Below are 18,210 nucleotides of genomic sequence, written 5' to 3'. Positions count from 1 at the left end.
TTGTAACGTACAGTAGCTCTATGAGTCTAGTTTTATGGGAACTTGAAAAACTGCAAAAACTTAATTTCCCCGAACCTGTTTATTACAGATCATAGAGTATGCCTACGAGCACAACCTGGCCACACTTCGCCCGGAGCCATCCGACAAAGAAGCGCATTTGCACTCACTGACCTACAGCACAGATTATGATGAGTTTGCTGTGGACTCGTACTGCTGGCCAGAGGACAGTATGACTGTGCAGTCATGCAAACTTTAACGCCCTGGTCAGAAAGACAAAATGAGCCCTGGTGGACAGCAGTAACTACTGATAATGCAACATCATCACCAGAAATGATTTTGGGAAATAAAAGAGGCTGTGTGTAGAATTTTCTCATTAATATATAACTGTGAAATTAATGATAACAACAAAAGTAGAGTTATTGCATTTTATGTCTTGACGTCCTCCTCTCTGGTAGTGAAAAGTAGTTTATAAAGTAGTTAATTTTTAAGTCACTGAAAGGAGGGAAACTGATAAGTTGTGGAACACAAAGCAGTTTGCAGAACTTATGAAATATTGCACTAATGGTTGTTATCACATTACATTTTACAATAATATATTTTTGGAAAGTCCTTCACAGGTTACTTTTAGTTGTACTGTAATAGATGGTTACTTTATGACTGTGTCAGCTACGATCCAAAAACTCTTTGTCTATTAAAAATGGTTTTGATTAATGTTTCCATGTCTGTCTACTGCATTAATCCTGCAAGAAAGTATGAAGTGTTGAACTTGAATATAAAAGGAACTTTTATAGAGATAATAGAATATTTAAAGTAGCTTTCAAGGAGTTTTTCACAGAAATTCTGTGCCTGATGTCAATATTTACAGTGACACAATAGGCCGATTTACAGATTTGTGTAAAAAAAATGAGCAATATTTTCAAAATGTCGATAAAACACAATTGCGAGATGACTGTGTTTCCAGTGAGTGATGTTATGCGACTTCTCCGGCAATATTATGCAACTTGGCGATGGTATTAAAAACATTAGCAGGTTTATTTCTATTGCAGCGACCTCACTAGCTGTCATTATTTGCACAGGCGACGTAGGCGTGTTATATCAGCAATGATGGAAAGACAAGCTCCTTATTCGTGGGAGCAGCCGCATATGAGGAAATTCTGGGAAGCGAAAGTCCACAATTTCACAGAGGAATTGTGGATTCAAAACTTTCGAATGTTGCGCTCAACTTTTGAAGAGTTATGCGATGCAATTATACCTCTGGTAGCTCCTGCTGCATCATGCCCAAGGGAGCCATACAGTGAAACAAGTGTTTCCACTGCAGTTTTGCGAAATATGGCTTTTTCAAAATGCCTGAAATACCATCTCATGCAAGCGTAAAAACTTATCTTATGATTCATGGGAATTTTTTCGAAACTGAAATGTTTCCATTTTAATTTCAATTTTTGCAATTTCAGGGTTAATGGAAAGCCATCTACTGTGGTATCATTGCAAGCCAGCACACATAGACAAATGCATGTTGTTTTAGTTCATTTTTATCATCAACTTTTAATTAGTATGTACAATAGTACAATAGCAATCTACATTATTTTCATTGTCATGCAATTATAGAGGCAAACAAATGCATAAAAAGGATGGTTTGGATTATTTGAAGTAAACATGCACTTCTGTGAATGGAGCAGCAAAGTAAAACAAGTCTCTAAAAAAAAATCAATATCAGATTATGTGTAGACTATATTAAGAATATTTTCACCACTTTACCTCACTGTAAGACAGCCCGCTCTGGCAGGAAACTAAAGCTGTTATTTATCCCCTTAAAACCACCAGACTCCTTTGACAAAAACAGTCATTTTTAGGGCTGTAAACTTCTGGTTAGTTGATAGGCTCTTGTTTGACCACATTTTGTTACTTCAGTAAGGCCTTGTGTCCACTAAAGCATTTCTTTTCCCATCATGCTATCATAAATAACACATGGAAATAGGAAGTATGGCAGTGACGTTTACAATGTTTGAAACGGACGTATCCTCTTACCTGAATGGAGTATCAGCGAGCGTAAAAGGAAGATCTGTTAGAAATCCCTGTTTTTGGATTGTCTTCTCTTTTATGTGTGATTCTGTGCAATTTTAAATGGTCTGTATACAACATTCAGAGCATTAATATACCAGTAAAACAACCATTTCATGTAAATTTATGATATGATACGGTCGATGATTTGGCGACGCACAAGTTGGTGGTTGTGAGACCCTGGTCATCAAATGGGACACACACACACACACAGATGGGAACCAAACCTTGGAATTCAGAGCCAGTTTATTTTTGGTCAAAATGCCCATAATGTTTTAAAATTAGATGCACAGACTGGAACAGAACATGCTCCTTGTTGGTGGAAAACGTATGTGTAGTTCTTGTAGTGAGATGGGATGATATCTGACTGTGTAGACCAGTCTACTTGGTTTCTCTGCTGTTGCTGTGCTTTCTCTCTCCAGGGCTGCAGACCTGATGGTGAGTAATCAGCAGGATGGGATGCACCTGCAGCAGTGTGCCACATGCACTATAAGCAGAGCAGCTGCCAGTCTGTTGGCTAATCTGCCCTCACCAGACGTCTTTGCTTTGCCATTTGTCTGCTTTTCTGTTGTTTTTGCAGCACAACACTGATGCAGCACATTTTACTGAGTTTACAGGTTCCTGCTCTCTACTTTTTTGATTGGGGTTGATTGTTTTTTGTTTTTTTTTTAGAAATAAATTACTTCAAATGCAACTATACCTAAGTATCACCTATTTTGACTCCCAGACAGCCAGGCTGTGACACCAGTGATGGTTGTAAGGGGGGGATGTATGCTAAGGTTTTTTTATCTAAGCTGTTTGTATTTGCATTTTCTCCTCTGCAACTGCAATGGTGTTCTTGATTCATGGACACGATAGCCTTTAATTTAGCTGGAAGAACAATAGCTGGCTGCAATTATTCATATGTCTGGCAAAATGGCACACTAAAATTAAGCACGTTGGGAATTTGAACAAATTAACTGGATGTTAAACCTTCAGGGATTAGTTTTTTCTCCAGTTGGGCTCATGACACATCAGTGTTGAGGTCCATGTCTATTATTTCCTCCGGATCAGACCATTTAATGTCCAATCAATAACTCCTGTGAATGTACTGTATAGACTCTTCCTTTGACTGGGGAGTAACAAACTTGAAAATGTGGTTCTGAAATACATCTTAAAGTGCTCTGACTCCCTCAAGAGGCCAACTTTTGTCATTGCAATCTAACAAGCAGCTTCATTTTCATCTCTATGTTGAAATGTGTGCTGCTGTTTGTTTGTTTTTTTAAGTGTATTTTATCAGCAGCTTTTAAGAGGAAACATGCTGGTTTTTGTTTTTAGTGTCTGATATTTGATAAAGGATTTTTTTTAGATAGGCCAATTTTTTTATAATGTACATAATTTTTTTGTTAAATAATTTTAAATGTTGTTAGTGTGTCAGATGCTAAAGATAATACTTTATGGTCCATTTTTAGGGAAATTTGTCTTGCATTCACAAGTTCTAAACAATCAATAGAGTGACATAAAAACAAAAAAACGTAGAATAAGAATATACAATAAGCAACCATATGCCACTCTGATGAACACTGTTATGTGACAAACATATCCACACTTCAGGGTGCTGGCTAATATGGATTCTACTGAGCTAAATTAACTATTGATACTTAATCAGTGCATGTACTGTAATTCAATCGCAATCACATTATTTTAATTTTAATGCAATTATAAATTATACAAATGCATCAATAGTGGTATATTTAACCCACAAAAAAGAGCCATACACACATGCAGTAAGTGTTGTGTACATGCAAGCCACAATTCAAGCAGCAGGTGAATGTCCAACAGTGCCTATTGTGTGTCTGTCCGTTGTCTGATTGACACTGAGGATGATTTTTACATTAATTAATCAATCAGTGGCCAGACAGTCAGTACCAGAGGCCTTGGCTGGCCTGCTGCCCAACCCAGTCTGAAATCAATAGAGAAACAAACGGACCAGTCAGCATTCAGAGTTGAGCGTCTCGCCTCCGGCATGATTTGGGGAGACAAACATTTGTTTTCCTCCTTACTTCACCCTCCCTTTTATTCAGCCCTGCAGCAACCACCACTCTGTAATGATGGTCAATATGTCTCAATGTCAACACCATCAGCTGTCTGGGCCATAAATGATAAATCAGTACTACAACACAACTTTCCCTTGGTTGTGTGGACAGTGTTGGGGAAGCTACTTCGAAAGTTTGCATGTTGCAAAATACTTTAAAGTGGAAGATGTTGAACTAAAGCAAAACTAACATGGAAGAAAAAAATGGAATAGGTTACTCTTTAATTTTCAATCAATAGTTCACAGAAGCGTAGAGGAATGGCAGCACAACGCTTCGGTATCAATTAATAGTTGGAGTAAAGTTTATTATGCAGTTCTCTTAGTGTTATATGTTGTGAATGGTCGTTCAATTTTTTTTATGGCTCCTTTAAAAAGTCATGGAAAAGTTTGGAAATTGTCAATAAAAATGTGTGGGAACGCTGTATTAAATGTTAAACTCAATGAGACAGAGTTGGGGCAGAGTATGGTTGTTTTTTGTTTTGGCTGTCCTGTGGAGTTTTTCAAATGTCACTTAAGCCCGCTGGTTTTTAGGTCTTGCTCTGCAAATAGGAATGTTTTTGAACTACCTGCAATGTACTTCAAAATGGAGTTAACCCTTTGAAACATAAGCTATATGGCTTGATTTCATTGAAAAAAAAAAACATGGAAAGAAGGAACTGAGGGAGTTAATAAGAAAAAAAACAAAATTTTGCAAAAAAGAGAAAGGTTTAAAAAATTAAGACCAGAATATGTTTTTTTTTTCTGTAGCCTAATTTTAAACATATAATTATTAATACACCATTTCTTTATATTTTTCCAGTTATTTGATCATTTTCTATTAATTCTATCTTTCTTTTTTTTAAAACTCTAATGTTATGGTCATTTTTTGGTCAACTTTTACTGATTTGTTTTTTTTCAATTTGCTGTTGATTGCCCCTTTTTTTTATGTTTTTGAAAGATAGCGAACCAATTTTCAAAGCTTTAAATACTTGTGAAAGGTGACTGCAGCACAGGAAAACTGATATCGATCCAGGTCTCATAGGGTTAAATTACGAGTGTAATTTGACATGTTGTTCACTACTCCCCAACACTCTGTATGAGTTACTGTTTATTCATTAGCTATCTATTTTGCATATCCATTCATTACTTTTGGCTCAGTTAATTTTCCATAACCTTGATTCACAATATGCAATGTTCAGGTGTTATTTTCAAATAGTATTTTCTCAATTAGTTGATCTACTGTACATCTTTCTGGCAACTTGCAGTACTAGTACCTCTGGTCGAGAATCAGTTCAGTAAAAATCTGCTGCAGCATCACTATATCACTATCTCATCTCCTCTCTTCACCCTGCAGCTCTCTGAGGCACCTTGCTGGTCGCAGACGGGCCGGGTGACTGGCAGCTGTAACCCGACATCACTTTGACCTTGTTTACAGTCTCACATGAGATGGCACCTTGCTGAGACCTTGTGATCAGTGCCAATCAGTATATTCCCTGAGGGAATATCGCCTGTCTACCCATCCTCCCTGTCGCCTGTCTGGCTTTAAGCCCAAAAAGCCTTTCCCCCATCTGCCCAATCACCACTGCACACTCTGTACATCCTGCCTGCATTCTTGTGCATGATTCAGACAGCACTATTCCTCTCAGATCCCTTACTTTATGATTTATTTTACTTTGTTAAACTTGACCTTGAAGAAATACTGCATATATTGTGACAATTCTGACTTTAATTTTGTCCTTGATACCCTTTGCTGAAGTATGCAGGTATGTGGATGAGAGCGACCTCCTTTAAGAGACCAGCAGAGGGTGCTCTGACATATTGTTTGAGCAGAGATCATAGCCCATAGTACATATTTGTCAAAAAAATGATTTGAATGCACACATTTGTCTATTATCATCTTTCCTCGCCAGCACATTTTCCTCCATCATTCTCCTATAAGTCTGCTGCTACCTGTGCCGCTCATGAATTGATATAATGACACAATAATCAAGAGAACTAAATCACTACATTCACTCTGATAATTACAGCAAATTTCACCAGCTACATCTTCATATAGATATAATAGTTCACACACCTGTATTGTTCTTGGTCTTTGTGCGACTCGGCCAGTGAATGAGCATCATTGCCTGAGATGATGATGATAGGTAAATTGGACAAAAACCTATGTGGATATTATAACTGTCTTATAATGGGCTAAATGGAATAAATGACATTATGGTAACATTAGTTACTGCTGGTCTTTTCTACAGAAAATGCCATCTCTGATTATTATATGTTGCAGTCACAGGGAAGTTCAGACTTAAGATCAAGGACGAAGATATGGTCAAGCAAAGCATTTTGTTAACTTTTGACATGAAGTTTTACTAAACCAAGATATATTAAATGAACAATATTGATTTTAGTGAATTACCTCTTCTCAGCTGATCAGTTGCAGTTGTAGAATCGGAGTGTAACTGGAGTGACAGCTTTATTGTATGTTGTTCCTAAATGTAGGTTCCAAATCCAAATGATGGTATATGTTGTATGTCAACCCCTAAAGACCTAAAGGTCCAGTGTGTAGGAATTTCGGGGGATATATTGGCAGAAGAGAAATACAAAAAAGTTTTTTTTCGTGTATAATCACCTGAAAATCAAAGTCAATGTGTCTTTATCTTAGAATGAACCGTTTATATCTACATACGAGGGGTGTCTTGGTCTGTGGAGATCATCATGTTGCTCCACCATGTTTCTAGACTAGATAATGTTCCCAGAATAGACAAACCAAGTACTGGTTCTAGATGGTGCCATTCGATTTTCCACGTTTTCATGTCAACCACTGTAATTAGCAGCTTTTGCAAAGAAACTATTGAAAAACCATGTTTTTCTTTAAGCTGTTTGCTTTATTTTTCTTTATTTTTTGCTCTATTTGCTTTATTTTCAAAAAATCTTGAACTATCTTTAAGTAGAACTTACACTTACAATCACACACAGAAGTAATTCTCGCTACAATATGATACATATATTGTAATAACTAAAGAAAATTTAAGAAGACATTTTTTGTTTCACCAGTCTAGCATGTGGCCCTTCAATTGCAAAGTGGCACTGTAATCTGCAAGATATCAGTTTACCCTTTAAGGATTTCATACATCACAAAACGCTGCTGCTTTTTGTCCTCACTCACAAAGACCAATGTGTGTCCGTGCTGAAGGTGGCTGCAAGGGGAGTTGAAACATATTGATTGCAGAGTACAGTGCAACCAGTAAGTATGACTATAATACAACCAACATTCAACTTTTCTATGCCCCTTTGAAATGAACCTATTCATGATGTTTTGCTGTATGCTGGACTGAGAGGATCACCATACGAAGGCTGCATGAAAGAATAAACTAGTATACGTCGATTCCAATTTTCATGACTGTTTGCTTTTTATTGACAAAGTTGTGCTTTGTATGTATTCAGCAGACAGCTTCATCGCAGCCACCATGTCAGAAAAGCAGAGCGCTGGATGAACAGACATGACTGAAATCTCATCATGCCTCTGTTTCTTGCTGGTATTGTATGGACACTGCCTATTACCTCAGAGGTAATAGGTGGAGGTGCAGAAGTTTTGATGTCTGCTCTCAGGGAAGCTGAAGCAGTCATTTAGGCTGTTATTACTGATGCTTGACTTCACTCAACTTTCACACAAAGTTGAGTGTTTGGGAGTAGCTACATGTGATTAAATTACAACATAAATGCAATTATAATCAGTCACAGCTACAGCTACTGAGAAAATGATTCAATAAATGACCAATCATGCAATATGATCATATGATCAGACAGCATGTATTAGCAATTATGCACTTTGCTGCCAGTGAAAACAGTGGTTTCAGTTGCTATTGTTGGTGGCTATTGCTTTTTTATTTTAATTTTTTAATTTTTTTAATTTTCTTTTTACATTCACAGGCTTGAAGTTTCTGTATGCGATATTCAGAGCATTATTATAGACTCAAACCATTATTTGGTATGTAAAGATAGAGTGGAATAATGGTGTCCTGAGCAGAGAGTGAAGTCACGCTACCTCTCTGTGTGTTGTTATCTGAGCTTCTCTGTGTTGTAATCTGAGCTTCTCTGTGGTTTGTTGTGGTAAACTGGGCCAGCTGAGCATGCATGTCAGTGCATGTGTGTATACCGCTGGCTAGCTCATCTGTACTGCTTTGCACTGCACTCATGTGGTGGTTACTGCTGATATCAGGACATCATTGTGCAAGCATAGCACCCACCCTCTGGTTTGTTAATTTGCAAATCCCACGATGGCAGAGGAATAACCTGCTCTTCTTTCCCTTTGAGCAACTAGAAATTGTTGCCTTCATTGGTTGGGTTGGTTAGGTTATGTGAGAGGTTTGGGACTGGTTAGGGTTAGGGTAGAATGTCAGGGTAAGCCAGTCAGAGGCAGAGTAAGGTCAAGTAAGATGGGCCATTTCTACACTGTCCTAGGATTCTCAAATTCGCTTCCGGTTCACCCCTTGTTAACATGGTTAGGTCTGTGTTTAGCTTTGGTCGATAACTGTGTGCGGACAATTTATGTGATTTAAATTTCACACAGAGCCTTTTTAACTCTTACACTCGAATGGTTATTTAGGGTAGACACTGTTTCACCTCTCTGAAGTGTCTCTGATCAGCATATTATGAGTTTTAACCCTGACCTCTGACCTCTCCATGGCGGCCGGTCAGTAAGCATAAGGCAGGATCAGTAACACTGACATCACAAATAGACAAACATTATTTTATATAGAATTAAATAACTTTTTTTCTTCTTTATGTTATGCAACAAATTTCAGATTCAAATTAAGAGAACCTACTGTACTATAACATTACAAATATCATTCATATTATTTGTGGTGTGAGACAACACAAGTTCCTACACTAAGTGACCTTTATTTTCTCAGCAAATTCAGTGCCCTGCTTTGCTGGTGGTGGACTGAATGAGGACAATTATCAAGAAACCACCTCTGTTCAGCAGCTTCATACTGTTCTGCTGTTCCCATGAATGATTCTGTGAGTAATTCAGAGAGACACCTCTGTTTCGCAGACAGTTCGTGAGGGCTGCACGTCGCACAGGTTTTAGCCTGAGAGGCAGTGGTGGGCGCAGGTTTCAGACAGCCTGTTGTTTCTCGGGCGGGTACCACGCGCAGATACCAAGCAGGAGCGCCAACGCCTTGACAACTTTTCCATAATTAGATGAAGCCTTGCACTCAGCGTGGGGATTCTTGCACTGAAATCTAACGTGACATGTGTGATCACGACCCAAAGTCGTGTTTAATTAATTTTTGTTGCAACACAGGCTGCACAGACATCATTCCCTGCAGCGCTCATCACTGAAAAACACAATGTTCAACTAAAATAGGCCACTTTGTAAGCAAGTATATGTAGGTTTTTTGAGTTGAACCTTTATTTCAGACAAAATTCAACAAGTGACAAGTCCAGATATTTTGATTTTAGGACAAGGATACTGTTCGCCTGTCTAATAATTAAAGTGCCTAGAAATTTAACATGTTTTAGCCTAGTTTAGTTTAGCTACACATCACGTTGCCTTCAGCTGTTGAGCATGTCTTTGCCGCCTTTTGAATGTCGGCACATGCTAGCCAGGCTTGTGCTTATTATTCTGCTGTAAGCGCCAGATGGATCAACACATGCTGAAAATATTACAAGCAAGACATTTGCATGTGACCTAAATCCCTCACTTCTGCTTCACCATGCAAACAAGTCAGTCCAAAGACATTATTTAATGACCCTGGATTGGACCATTTGCACTGCAGAATATTTTTTCCCACACACGGTATTAAAAATTGTAGAGGATTGTTGAATAGCAAAAAATGCATGTCACACTCAAAATAAGTATAAATGCTTTAAATTTTTCCAATGTTTTGATATTTTTAAGATATTTTGGATGCCATTTACCAAAGGCCTGTAAGGGGTGCATTGGTTAACTCTATAAAAGCTGGAGCAAGACGTTTCTTGTGCTGCTTTTGCAAGCGTTTTCCAAAAACATACAAAAGGGAAATGAGCAAACTGATAAGAAATATAATAATACAAATATATAATACAAATTGCAAGACATTAGCAGATTGAGAAAATTATTTTTAAAAGTCTAGGGAAAATGTCTTCGAGGAAAAAATGCTTAGGAAAAACTATACTTATAATTATTATAATTACATATTTAAATGATGTTACAAAATTATTTTAACATTAAATCACATTTTCCAGGTCATTTCCTTGTGTGTTTTTCAACTTTCTACTTTTTTTTCAACTATCTTTCTTAATTTATTTTCAGGTACGTACTGGTTGTTGATTTTATTTATTTATTTAACCTTTATTCATTTCTTGCTAATTTTTGGGTAATATTTTTTTCTGTTGCTCATTGCCTTCTTCCCATGTTTCTGTAAGCAATTGAGCCAGTTTGTTTTTATTTTTTGTGTATTGTGTATACATTACATGGTCCAAATTAAATAGAACTAATTGACTGACAAAGGAAGGTAAGACCACCATAACACTTGATGGACTCAAGACCTGTATGAGTGCACTGATAATAAGGCTGAATACACTTGGAGCCACACCATTGTCTGAAATCACATTTAACATGCATGTGTTTTAAGACATTAACATGTATGTGTTTGCAACAATAGCCAGGGTTAGTATTTTCTGGATCTTCATTAATTCTGTAATTGCTTGCTGCCAGTGATTTACTGCCAAGTTTAGTGCACATCAAAGCATTTTCCCTTTTTTTCTGAAATCAGATATAACCCATTAAGTTAGCATGCATATTGATTGCATCTTGGGCTCAGTAAGTTGCCTAATTAATTTTGAGAGGCAACAAAAGCTTCTGATTGTTGTGCATATGGAAAATGTATCCTATAGCTTGTGTGCTGCGTGTCCGTCCTGCCATATATGTATGTTCAGTGTGTGTGCAGCTGATTATAGATGAGGACAGCAGAGGTGTACGTGATGGAAATGCAGCCTTCAGTGCTCTCCTTGCCCATTAATAACCAGGTTCCCTTTGATGTGGCCACGACGAGCAAGGTGGCCCCTTTTTTGCATTAGTTGATCCGCCTGCTGTGTTATCTCCTTAACTGCTCAAGGGTCCACCTGAGTTTGTCCACCTGACAGATAAATTAAAGAACCTGTATTATTTTTCTTTTTGATCAGATGTCACTGTGCCCTGTATCATGCCAACATCACACACTGTTCTGACAATGTGGTGCAAAGGTTGTACAGAATGAATACTAAAAGGGTGACTATTTTAAATGATGTTGAAGGCTGGGGGTTTGAGGGCAGTTCCTCTTGTTTAAAAGATGACTGAAAGCTCTCACCAGTGCAATGCAAAAATGTGGTGCATTAACAGGAAACAATCTGTTTTGTCTGTTAATTTTCCGCGTGGCAACTATGCAAACCAAGTCCAGTCTGAATTATCCTGTTCTACTTTCACCCCCAAAACTTTTTTTTTTTAAATAACATGAATGACTTTTCTCCTGTTTGTCCAAAGGAGCAAATTTTGACTACACAACACACGGGAACGTCGTAGTCAGGGAAAAGAGAGACTGATTACTCTGGCCCACAAAGGGAGGGGCCCAGAAAAGGAAAAGCCTGGAAAAGAATATATATATATATATATATATATATATATATATATATATATATTGGCTGAATAAATTAGATGAAAGACTGAACATTGTATAAAAAAATAGTGGAATCTCTCTGAGGCCCAGAGAGGTCCCTTGCAATAGGATTTGTGCAGTATCCTTGTGCACCAACATACACAGTCATGTCTTTCTCCAGGAAAGGAAAACCGAGGTTCTGTAAAGCAAAGAAAGAAAACAAACTGACTTAGTAAAAAACACATTGAAAAAGTTGTGAGGGAGAGACATGGATCAAGAATGCAACAGTGGGGGATCAATTTATAACATTAGCAGGTGCATATTGGCTATACTGCCATCTTCATATCCTGGTCGCGACGTGATCTCATACCATATATTGTCCTTTATTTGGTTGTTATCAGACGCAACAATGTCATAACAGCTGTTATTGTTTTAACTGAGTCTGTTTGTCGTCATGGCAAAATGTCATGTGGCGCCTATTGTAGCAGGAACTACTGAAGAAGCTGTTTTGAGTATTTTGCTAAGTGTTCATGTGTCTGTCTGTCTGATCACATATTCTCATGTGATAGTCTCACAACTGTGCAAGATGCAGTCATGAAGCTTTACAGATGTGTGGCTGAAATCAAAATGAAGGCTGAAATCAAAGATAGGTCGGCTGTTCACACTTTGGGATGTCGTTATGGCTGCCAAGTTGGTTGGGATTAGTCGACAAAGTCACTGATGATTAGGTTTAGGCAAAAGAGGCACATTGTGAGTTGTAGAAAATACACACACACATCCACAGGAGAAGTGAACTTCGAACTCCCGCACTAAAGTCAGTTGTTTGTTGGACCCATCCACCTCCCCACCCACCCTATGAGTGCATTCATGCTCCTTATATTACATAGTTACTGGCAGCATTATTACCTGATGCTGTCCTTCAGCATTCTAGGTGCATGTGACCATTATCATGTAACGCATCCATGCGCATTGTATGTGGACACGGAGAGTGGCTTTTGGCATCACACTTGTACGTCAAAAGCACTGACAGAGCAACGCTATTTGGATTGTAATATGTCAGTGTTTTATTTATAACTTGTTTTTGCTGCCCCAGAAAAGGACAGACAAAAAAATGATTTGGAGTACAGACCCAAAACTAAGAAGCAGACCAAATATATTTGACAAACTCTCCAGAAAGAATTATTATTATTTTTGTGATAAAATTTTTTATTTCTCTTCAATAAATTCTACAATACAATCTACAAGCAGGATGCAGCCTGACGTAACCACGTTTATAACTCAAAAGCTGTTTAAAATAGTCATCTGTTGTGCTGGTCATTGAATGTCTTACAGGCCTGTAAAGAGCACCTGATCAGGCTCTTGACCTTGTGTTGCATGCTCCCTGTGCTTTCCTCCATTCCAAACCCAAATCTCCCTTCAAACGCTCAGTTGTTCAGGTCAGATTATTTCATGTAAAAGAAAAAATGCAAGTTGAATGCATCAATTGATGACAACTGAGGGCAACATTGGCTGAGTATTTGTTTTGGTGTCTTGGTAAACTCGTACTCTGCGCGTGTATAAGTGTATCCGTCTTATGCCAGCTGCATATGGGTGGATGGCTCATTATCTATTGTCAGCAGGCACAATGATCTGGAGGCCAGGCTGGCTGGGCCAACAGCCCCGAGCACAATACCTGTAAACAGCCAGCAACCTAATTGAAAACACAGTCTAGCATCACCATGTTTCTCACAATGACAAAGCTGATGAATAGGCTTTCAAAAAAAAAAGCTTTATCTGTTGAAAAGGTGGGAGTGTGTTCCAAATAAAAGGTTGCAGCCACGAAAGTATCGAGCGTAACCTTAAACATGTCTGATTTTATTCATTTATTTATTTATTTATTTTTGACTGGCTGTCAAACTGCAGTTGCTCTTATCAATAGTATTTGGATGTACTAAAATAAAAAAATTAAAAAATAGTGACCCCCACCAACTTCAGATAACTGTACACTCCTGATTAGACATATTACCCTGCATGAAACTCAGACCCAGATGACGCACAGCATTGATTTGCGAGCTTTTAAAATGTTATGCATCACCTCACTAATGCATTTAACCCTCATGTTGATTGGTACCAATGTGCCCCTCGTATGAGCCTCTGGGCACTGAAATCAGAGATATAATCGCCCTGTATGCTCCAAATGGGGCCTATGCGTCCTTTAAAATGACATCCATGAGTGTGGAAATGTCCTTCATGTAGGTCAGTGAGTCTACATCCATCCATCACCTCCAACCACCAGGATCTTAAACGAAACGCTAGAGAGAGAGAGAGAGAGAGAGGGAGCGAATCTAAAAAAAGAGCTGTGCATTACTTACGCTCAGCTGCATGTAGTCTAAGTAACAGTAATCCAATCAGATAAAAGACTAGTCAACATACAAGTTTTGCCGGATATCTCAGCCGCTGCGTGCCCACCACGAATTCACTAGTTCCCTGTCAACTTGTTGGCTTCCATTATGCCAAGCTCTGACGGTATGGACCTAATTCTTTTGACACTGTTCTTTAAGTGGGTTTTGCGATTAGGCACCGATATTTGCCTCTGCTTCCTCTCATGCGCAATAAAGAGTCTCAGCCACATCTCGCTCTGTCTCTCTCTCTCTCTGTCTCCACACTCTGTTAATATATTGCTTTGCTTCTCTCATCAAGTGGCTGCTGTTCTGATTTGTCCTTGTTTGTACACCGAGCCTGCATTCAAAGCCATAGGCTGGTTATTGTGGCACGGTAGTGTCTCCTGGATGCTGTTGCTCAGCTGTGGGCTTCGCAGACAGGTTGTCTTGAAGGTCAGAGAAATAGACAACAGATGTTCAGATAAAACAGCGGAGAAACAAAGGTGACAGGTTCAAAGCTGCAACTTTACTCCACTTCTGTGGCATGGATACAACATACAAATCTGTCTGTGGTGGGTTCAGCTTGGTGTGACGGTCACGAACATTTTCAGTGCCTCATATACAGATATATTTATTGTATCATGAAGAAAAAGTTTATCCGCACAAACCTAATTTTTTAACGTTTGATTACTTTTTGATGACTTTCCTAACAAGTATTATAAAATGGGCAATAAAGTTGAAAAATATCCAGAAATAGACGATGCCAAAGATAGGTATTTCTGCACAGTGAAAAGATGCAAAGCAACAGTGTGAATGTTATATTTTATATGTTTTTACCAAAAAGAATACACTCGGGTGAAACCCCTAATTACCAATATTTATTTATATTACTGAACACAATTCAATTATATGTTGTTTTTTTCTCTAACTGTTCTAACTTTCTGATTGAAATTACATTTATTTCGTAATTTAATTGCATGTAGCTAGTTACGTTTAACTAGTTACTCCCCAACACTGGTAAAGTTAATGCAGTATTACTTTTAAAGCAAAATTAGATTATTTTGCAAAATAACAAGTTATATTGGGAAAGCACCCCTTCAGGACCTCAACATAAATTCTGTAACATTAGCTGCTCTGTCCTGATTTGGGGACATTTGTATTCCAGTGACCCCAGCCAAACGTCTCACATGACGTTTTGTTTTGCAGGCACATCAGTTATTCTATCTTGTAACGTTTAAAGTAGTGCTGGGCCGTTAACGGCGTTAACGTGCTGCGTTAACGCGGGATTCTTATCGCGCGATAAGGAAATTATCGCGCAATAAACTATTCACTAAGTTGGGTCTATACAGTGAGCAAGGCACCAATTTCACTTTGTTTAAGCGCGGATGTATACCTGGTCGAATTACGCGGAGGGGGCGTGAACAAGGCGGAAGCTGGTCTGCCTGAGTGACCGGAGTGATTGGCTCAAGCCGTGTCACAAAGCTGCTGACTGTTAATGGTCTTCTTCATGACCTCTAATGTAGGCCCACAGTTCAGTTAGGGTCATGTTATCAGAGGCTGCGCCCTCTACTGTTCATTCCAGTTAGCAGGAAAAAGCTTTTTCCACATGGAGACAGAACCTGTGCTCCTAAATGTCTGTGTTTAACAAAATAAAAAAAAGTTAAACACCAAAGTAAATCGTATGGAACATTATTTTTCTTTACCAAATATTATAGTAGAACAGCTTTCTCAAGCATTTTGTGATGCATTTTCATCATTTAGATAGATAGATATTATTTTGAATGTCTTTGGCAAAATTCAAATCTATAATTTTAATCTAGATTAATCTAGATTAACTACAGGATTGCAGTGAGATTAATCTAGATTAAAAAAATTAATCTATGCCCAGCACTAGTTTAAAGTGAATCATGCAGAAAACACAAACAAGACATAAATCCCACAACAATCATAACGCCTGTGTTGCTCATTCAAGCAGATTATGAAAGTATGAAATTTATCCATGTCATACTGGTAGGACTGCCCATCAAATGCAAAATAAATCCCATTTCACAGAGTTTGCATTTCAAAATAAGTCAGCTGGATACAGATTTTTTGTATCCAAATCATGAATCTAACAATAATTAGCTAGCTAGCTATGATAAATTCTCCCAGCAACATTTTTTTTTTTTTTAGTTGGCAAAGTCAGTGGTCGCCGTCCAGAATTTAGAAGCTTGCTTTTGTTTCTCCATGTGAAAACACAGAGACAAACTGTTCTTACTACTGGTCTTACTACTGGTCTTACTATTTCATTTGTTATCTGGCACTGTTTTCATAGTTAACTGCAGTTTGCCATGCTAGAGTGATAGGTTAACCAAACAACAGTGTTTGTTTAAAAAAAATCACAGGTTCTCAAATGGTCAGAAGAAGTTGCATGTGAGATTCTCTTAACTGGAACACAACCAAGAACTTAATATCTCTCTCCCTCTCTTGATCTTTTCCATGCTCGGCTATTTCTGTCTGTCTCTCATTCATTCCTCTTCCTGTTCTGACCAGCCTCACTTCAGCCAAAGACCCTCCTCCTGCAGCCTGCAGCCTGCAGTGATGCCCTCCAGATGTTCCTTAGTTCAGATCTTTGTCCACAGAGAATGGGGAGGGGCCGTCATGTGACCATCATGTGCCTGACCATGCTGGTCTTTTTGGGTCGGTCGGCTTCTCTCTCACTCTCTGCTGCTGCTGTTTCACCTCCCTGAGGGCACAGAGGCCGGTCAGTGTGGCCACATGACCTAAGGCTATGGGTAAACTCAGGCAGGTCTTGGGCCCAGAGGTGCCGCCTCAGATTTGCGGTTAGTTGGTCTGAAGGGCCTCAATGATGGGTCTGGATGTGATCGGATCCGAGTAGCACTAATACACTGTGCTGGTTGGGGCGGGTTGGTACTCTGGTGTCCCATTAAGTTTGGCCTGGAGGATCATAAGGTTACAATTTCGAGAGTCTGGGCTAGCCTTGGGTAATGTGATCCGAAGGTCTACAGCGCAGAGATACTCATAAGACTAGCAGAGAAAAGAAGAGCTATTAGGCTATCAGAGTGACAGAGAAAGAGAGAGAGGTGGGGGTTTGGAGAAAAGAGGACTCTTCAGGCATGGAAATACAGATAAAAAGCATTCATACAAACCTCATGATTCTGAAGTGATTGATCATTGGCTGAAACAGTGTGGGTTTAAGAGAGATCTTTCAGTGTAATGCATGTGCAAGTTTTCAGTTAATGCATTATATTAAGATACACAATAACAAGGTCCTTGGTTTGAGTCTCAGCTGTTTTACCATCGTGTGTGGAGTTTGTATGATCTTCCTTGTGCTTGTCATTGGTGTAGGAAATATTGTGATCCTTTAATTTATTAAAAGAAGCATAAGTATTATGTGAAAAGACCATATATTAATAGTAAAAGCCCTCTGCTGAAAATTAAGTATGCAAGCAGTAAGTATGTTATTAAATGAATACTTCACCTGTAAAATGATCTTTTGTATATCAGTTATTCACCATGTGTTGCGTTGAATTATTAAAGAAACTTTTTTTTTTGCACGCCTTCAAAGTGAAAAGAAAATCCAAAAAGGCAAAAACTCTTCACGAATTAATGTCATTGGGGACCATGTTTAACAGCAGCAAAACTGTGTCAAAACATCTGTTCACAAACTCTCACACATCTCATTTATCCAGTTCTATGCTCAGTACTTCTAAAACATGCATTTTCACTAAAAATGTTACAATATAAAACATTTACATCTATGAGAACTGCATTCTGAACATGCCTCAGCATGGAAGTTCCTCTTGAAAAAAATTCCAAACACACGTGTGCGCTCAGGCATGCAACTCAACCATGTACGAGACTTGGTGCTGACATATCTTAAAAGTGTATCAAAACTACGTGTTTGGGAAGTCTCAGTATTGGATTACACTAGTTCGAGAATAGTTTGATATAGTTTTGCTGATGTCAAACGCAGTTGCCGTTTACCATTGCCATTGTCATTCACTATCTAAAAATGTTTCATTGTTTCAAAAAGAAATCTGGTGGTCTGATGTTTCAGAACGGATCTTTCTTGTTGACACAAGGACATTTACAGGTGAATAATTAAGGATCAGAGGACGTTTTA

General features: G+C 38.4%; 1 protein-coding gene across 1 annotated transcript in view; it reads left to right on the top strand.

Annotated features, from left to right (window-relative positions):
- Positions 1-715, top strand: part of me1 (malic enzyme 1, NADP(+)-dependent, cytosolic) — a 96,222-nt gene extending 95,507 nt beyond the window's left edge. Inside the window, exon 14 of the mRNA XM_042490757.2 lies at positions 89-715. Coding sequence (XP_042346691.1) covers positions 89-256 — 168 coding nt within the window. The 3' untranslated portion in view covers positions 257-715. The remainder of the gene's footprint in view (positions 1-88) is intronic.
- The last annotated feature ends 17,495 nt before the right edge of the window (positions 716-18,210 follow it).

This window comes from Plectropomus leopardus, chromosome 11, assembly GCF_026936395.1.
Source record: "Plectropomus leopardus strain MGB_pleo_1.0 chromosome 11, ASM2693639v1, whole genome shotgun sequence".
NCBI classification, from domain to species: Eukaryota; Metazoa; Chordata; class Actinopteri; order Perciformes; family Serranidae; genus Plectropomus; species Plectropomus leopardus.
The sequence above is the reverse complement of the archived record's forward strand: the minus strand, read 5'-3'. Positions and strand labels throughout refer to the sequence as shown.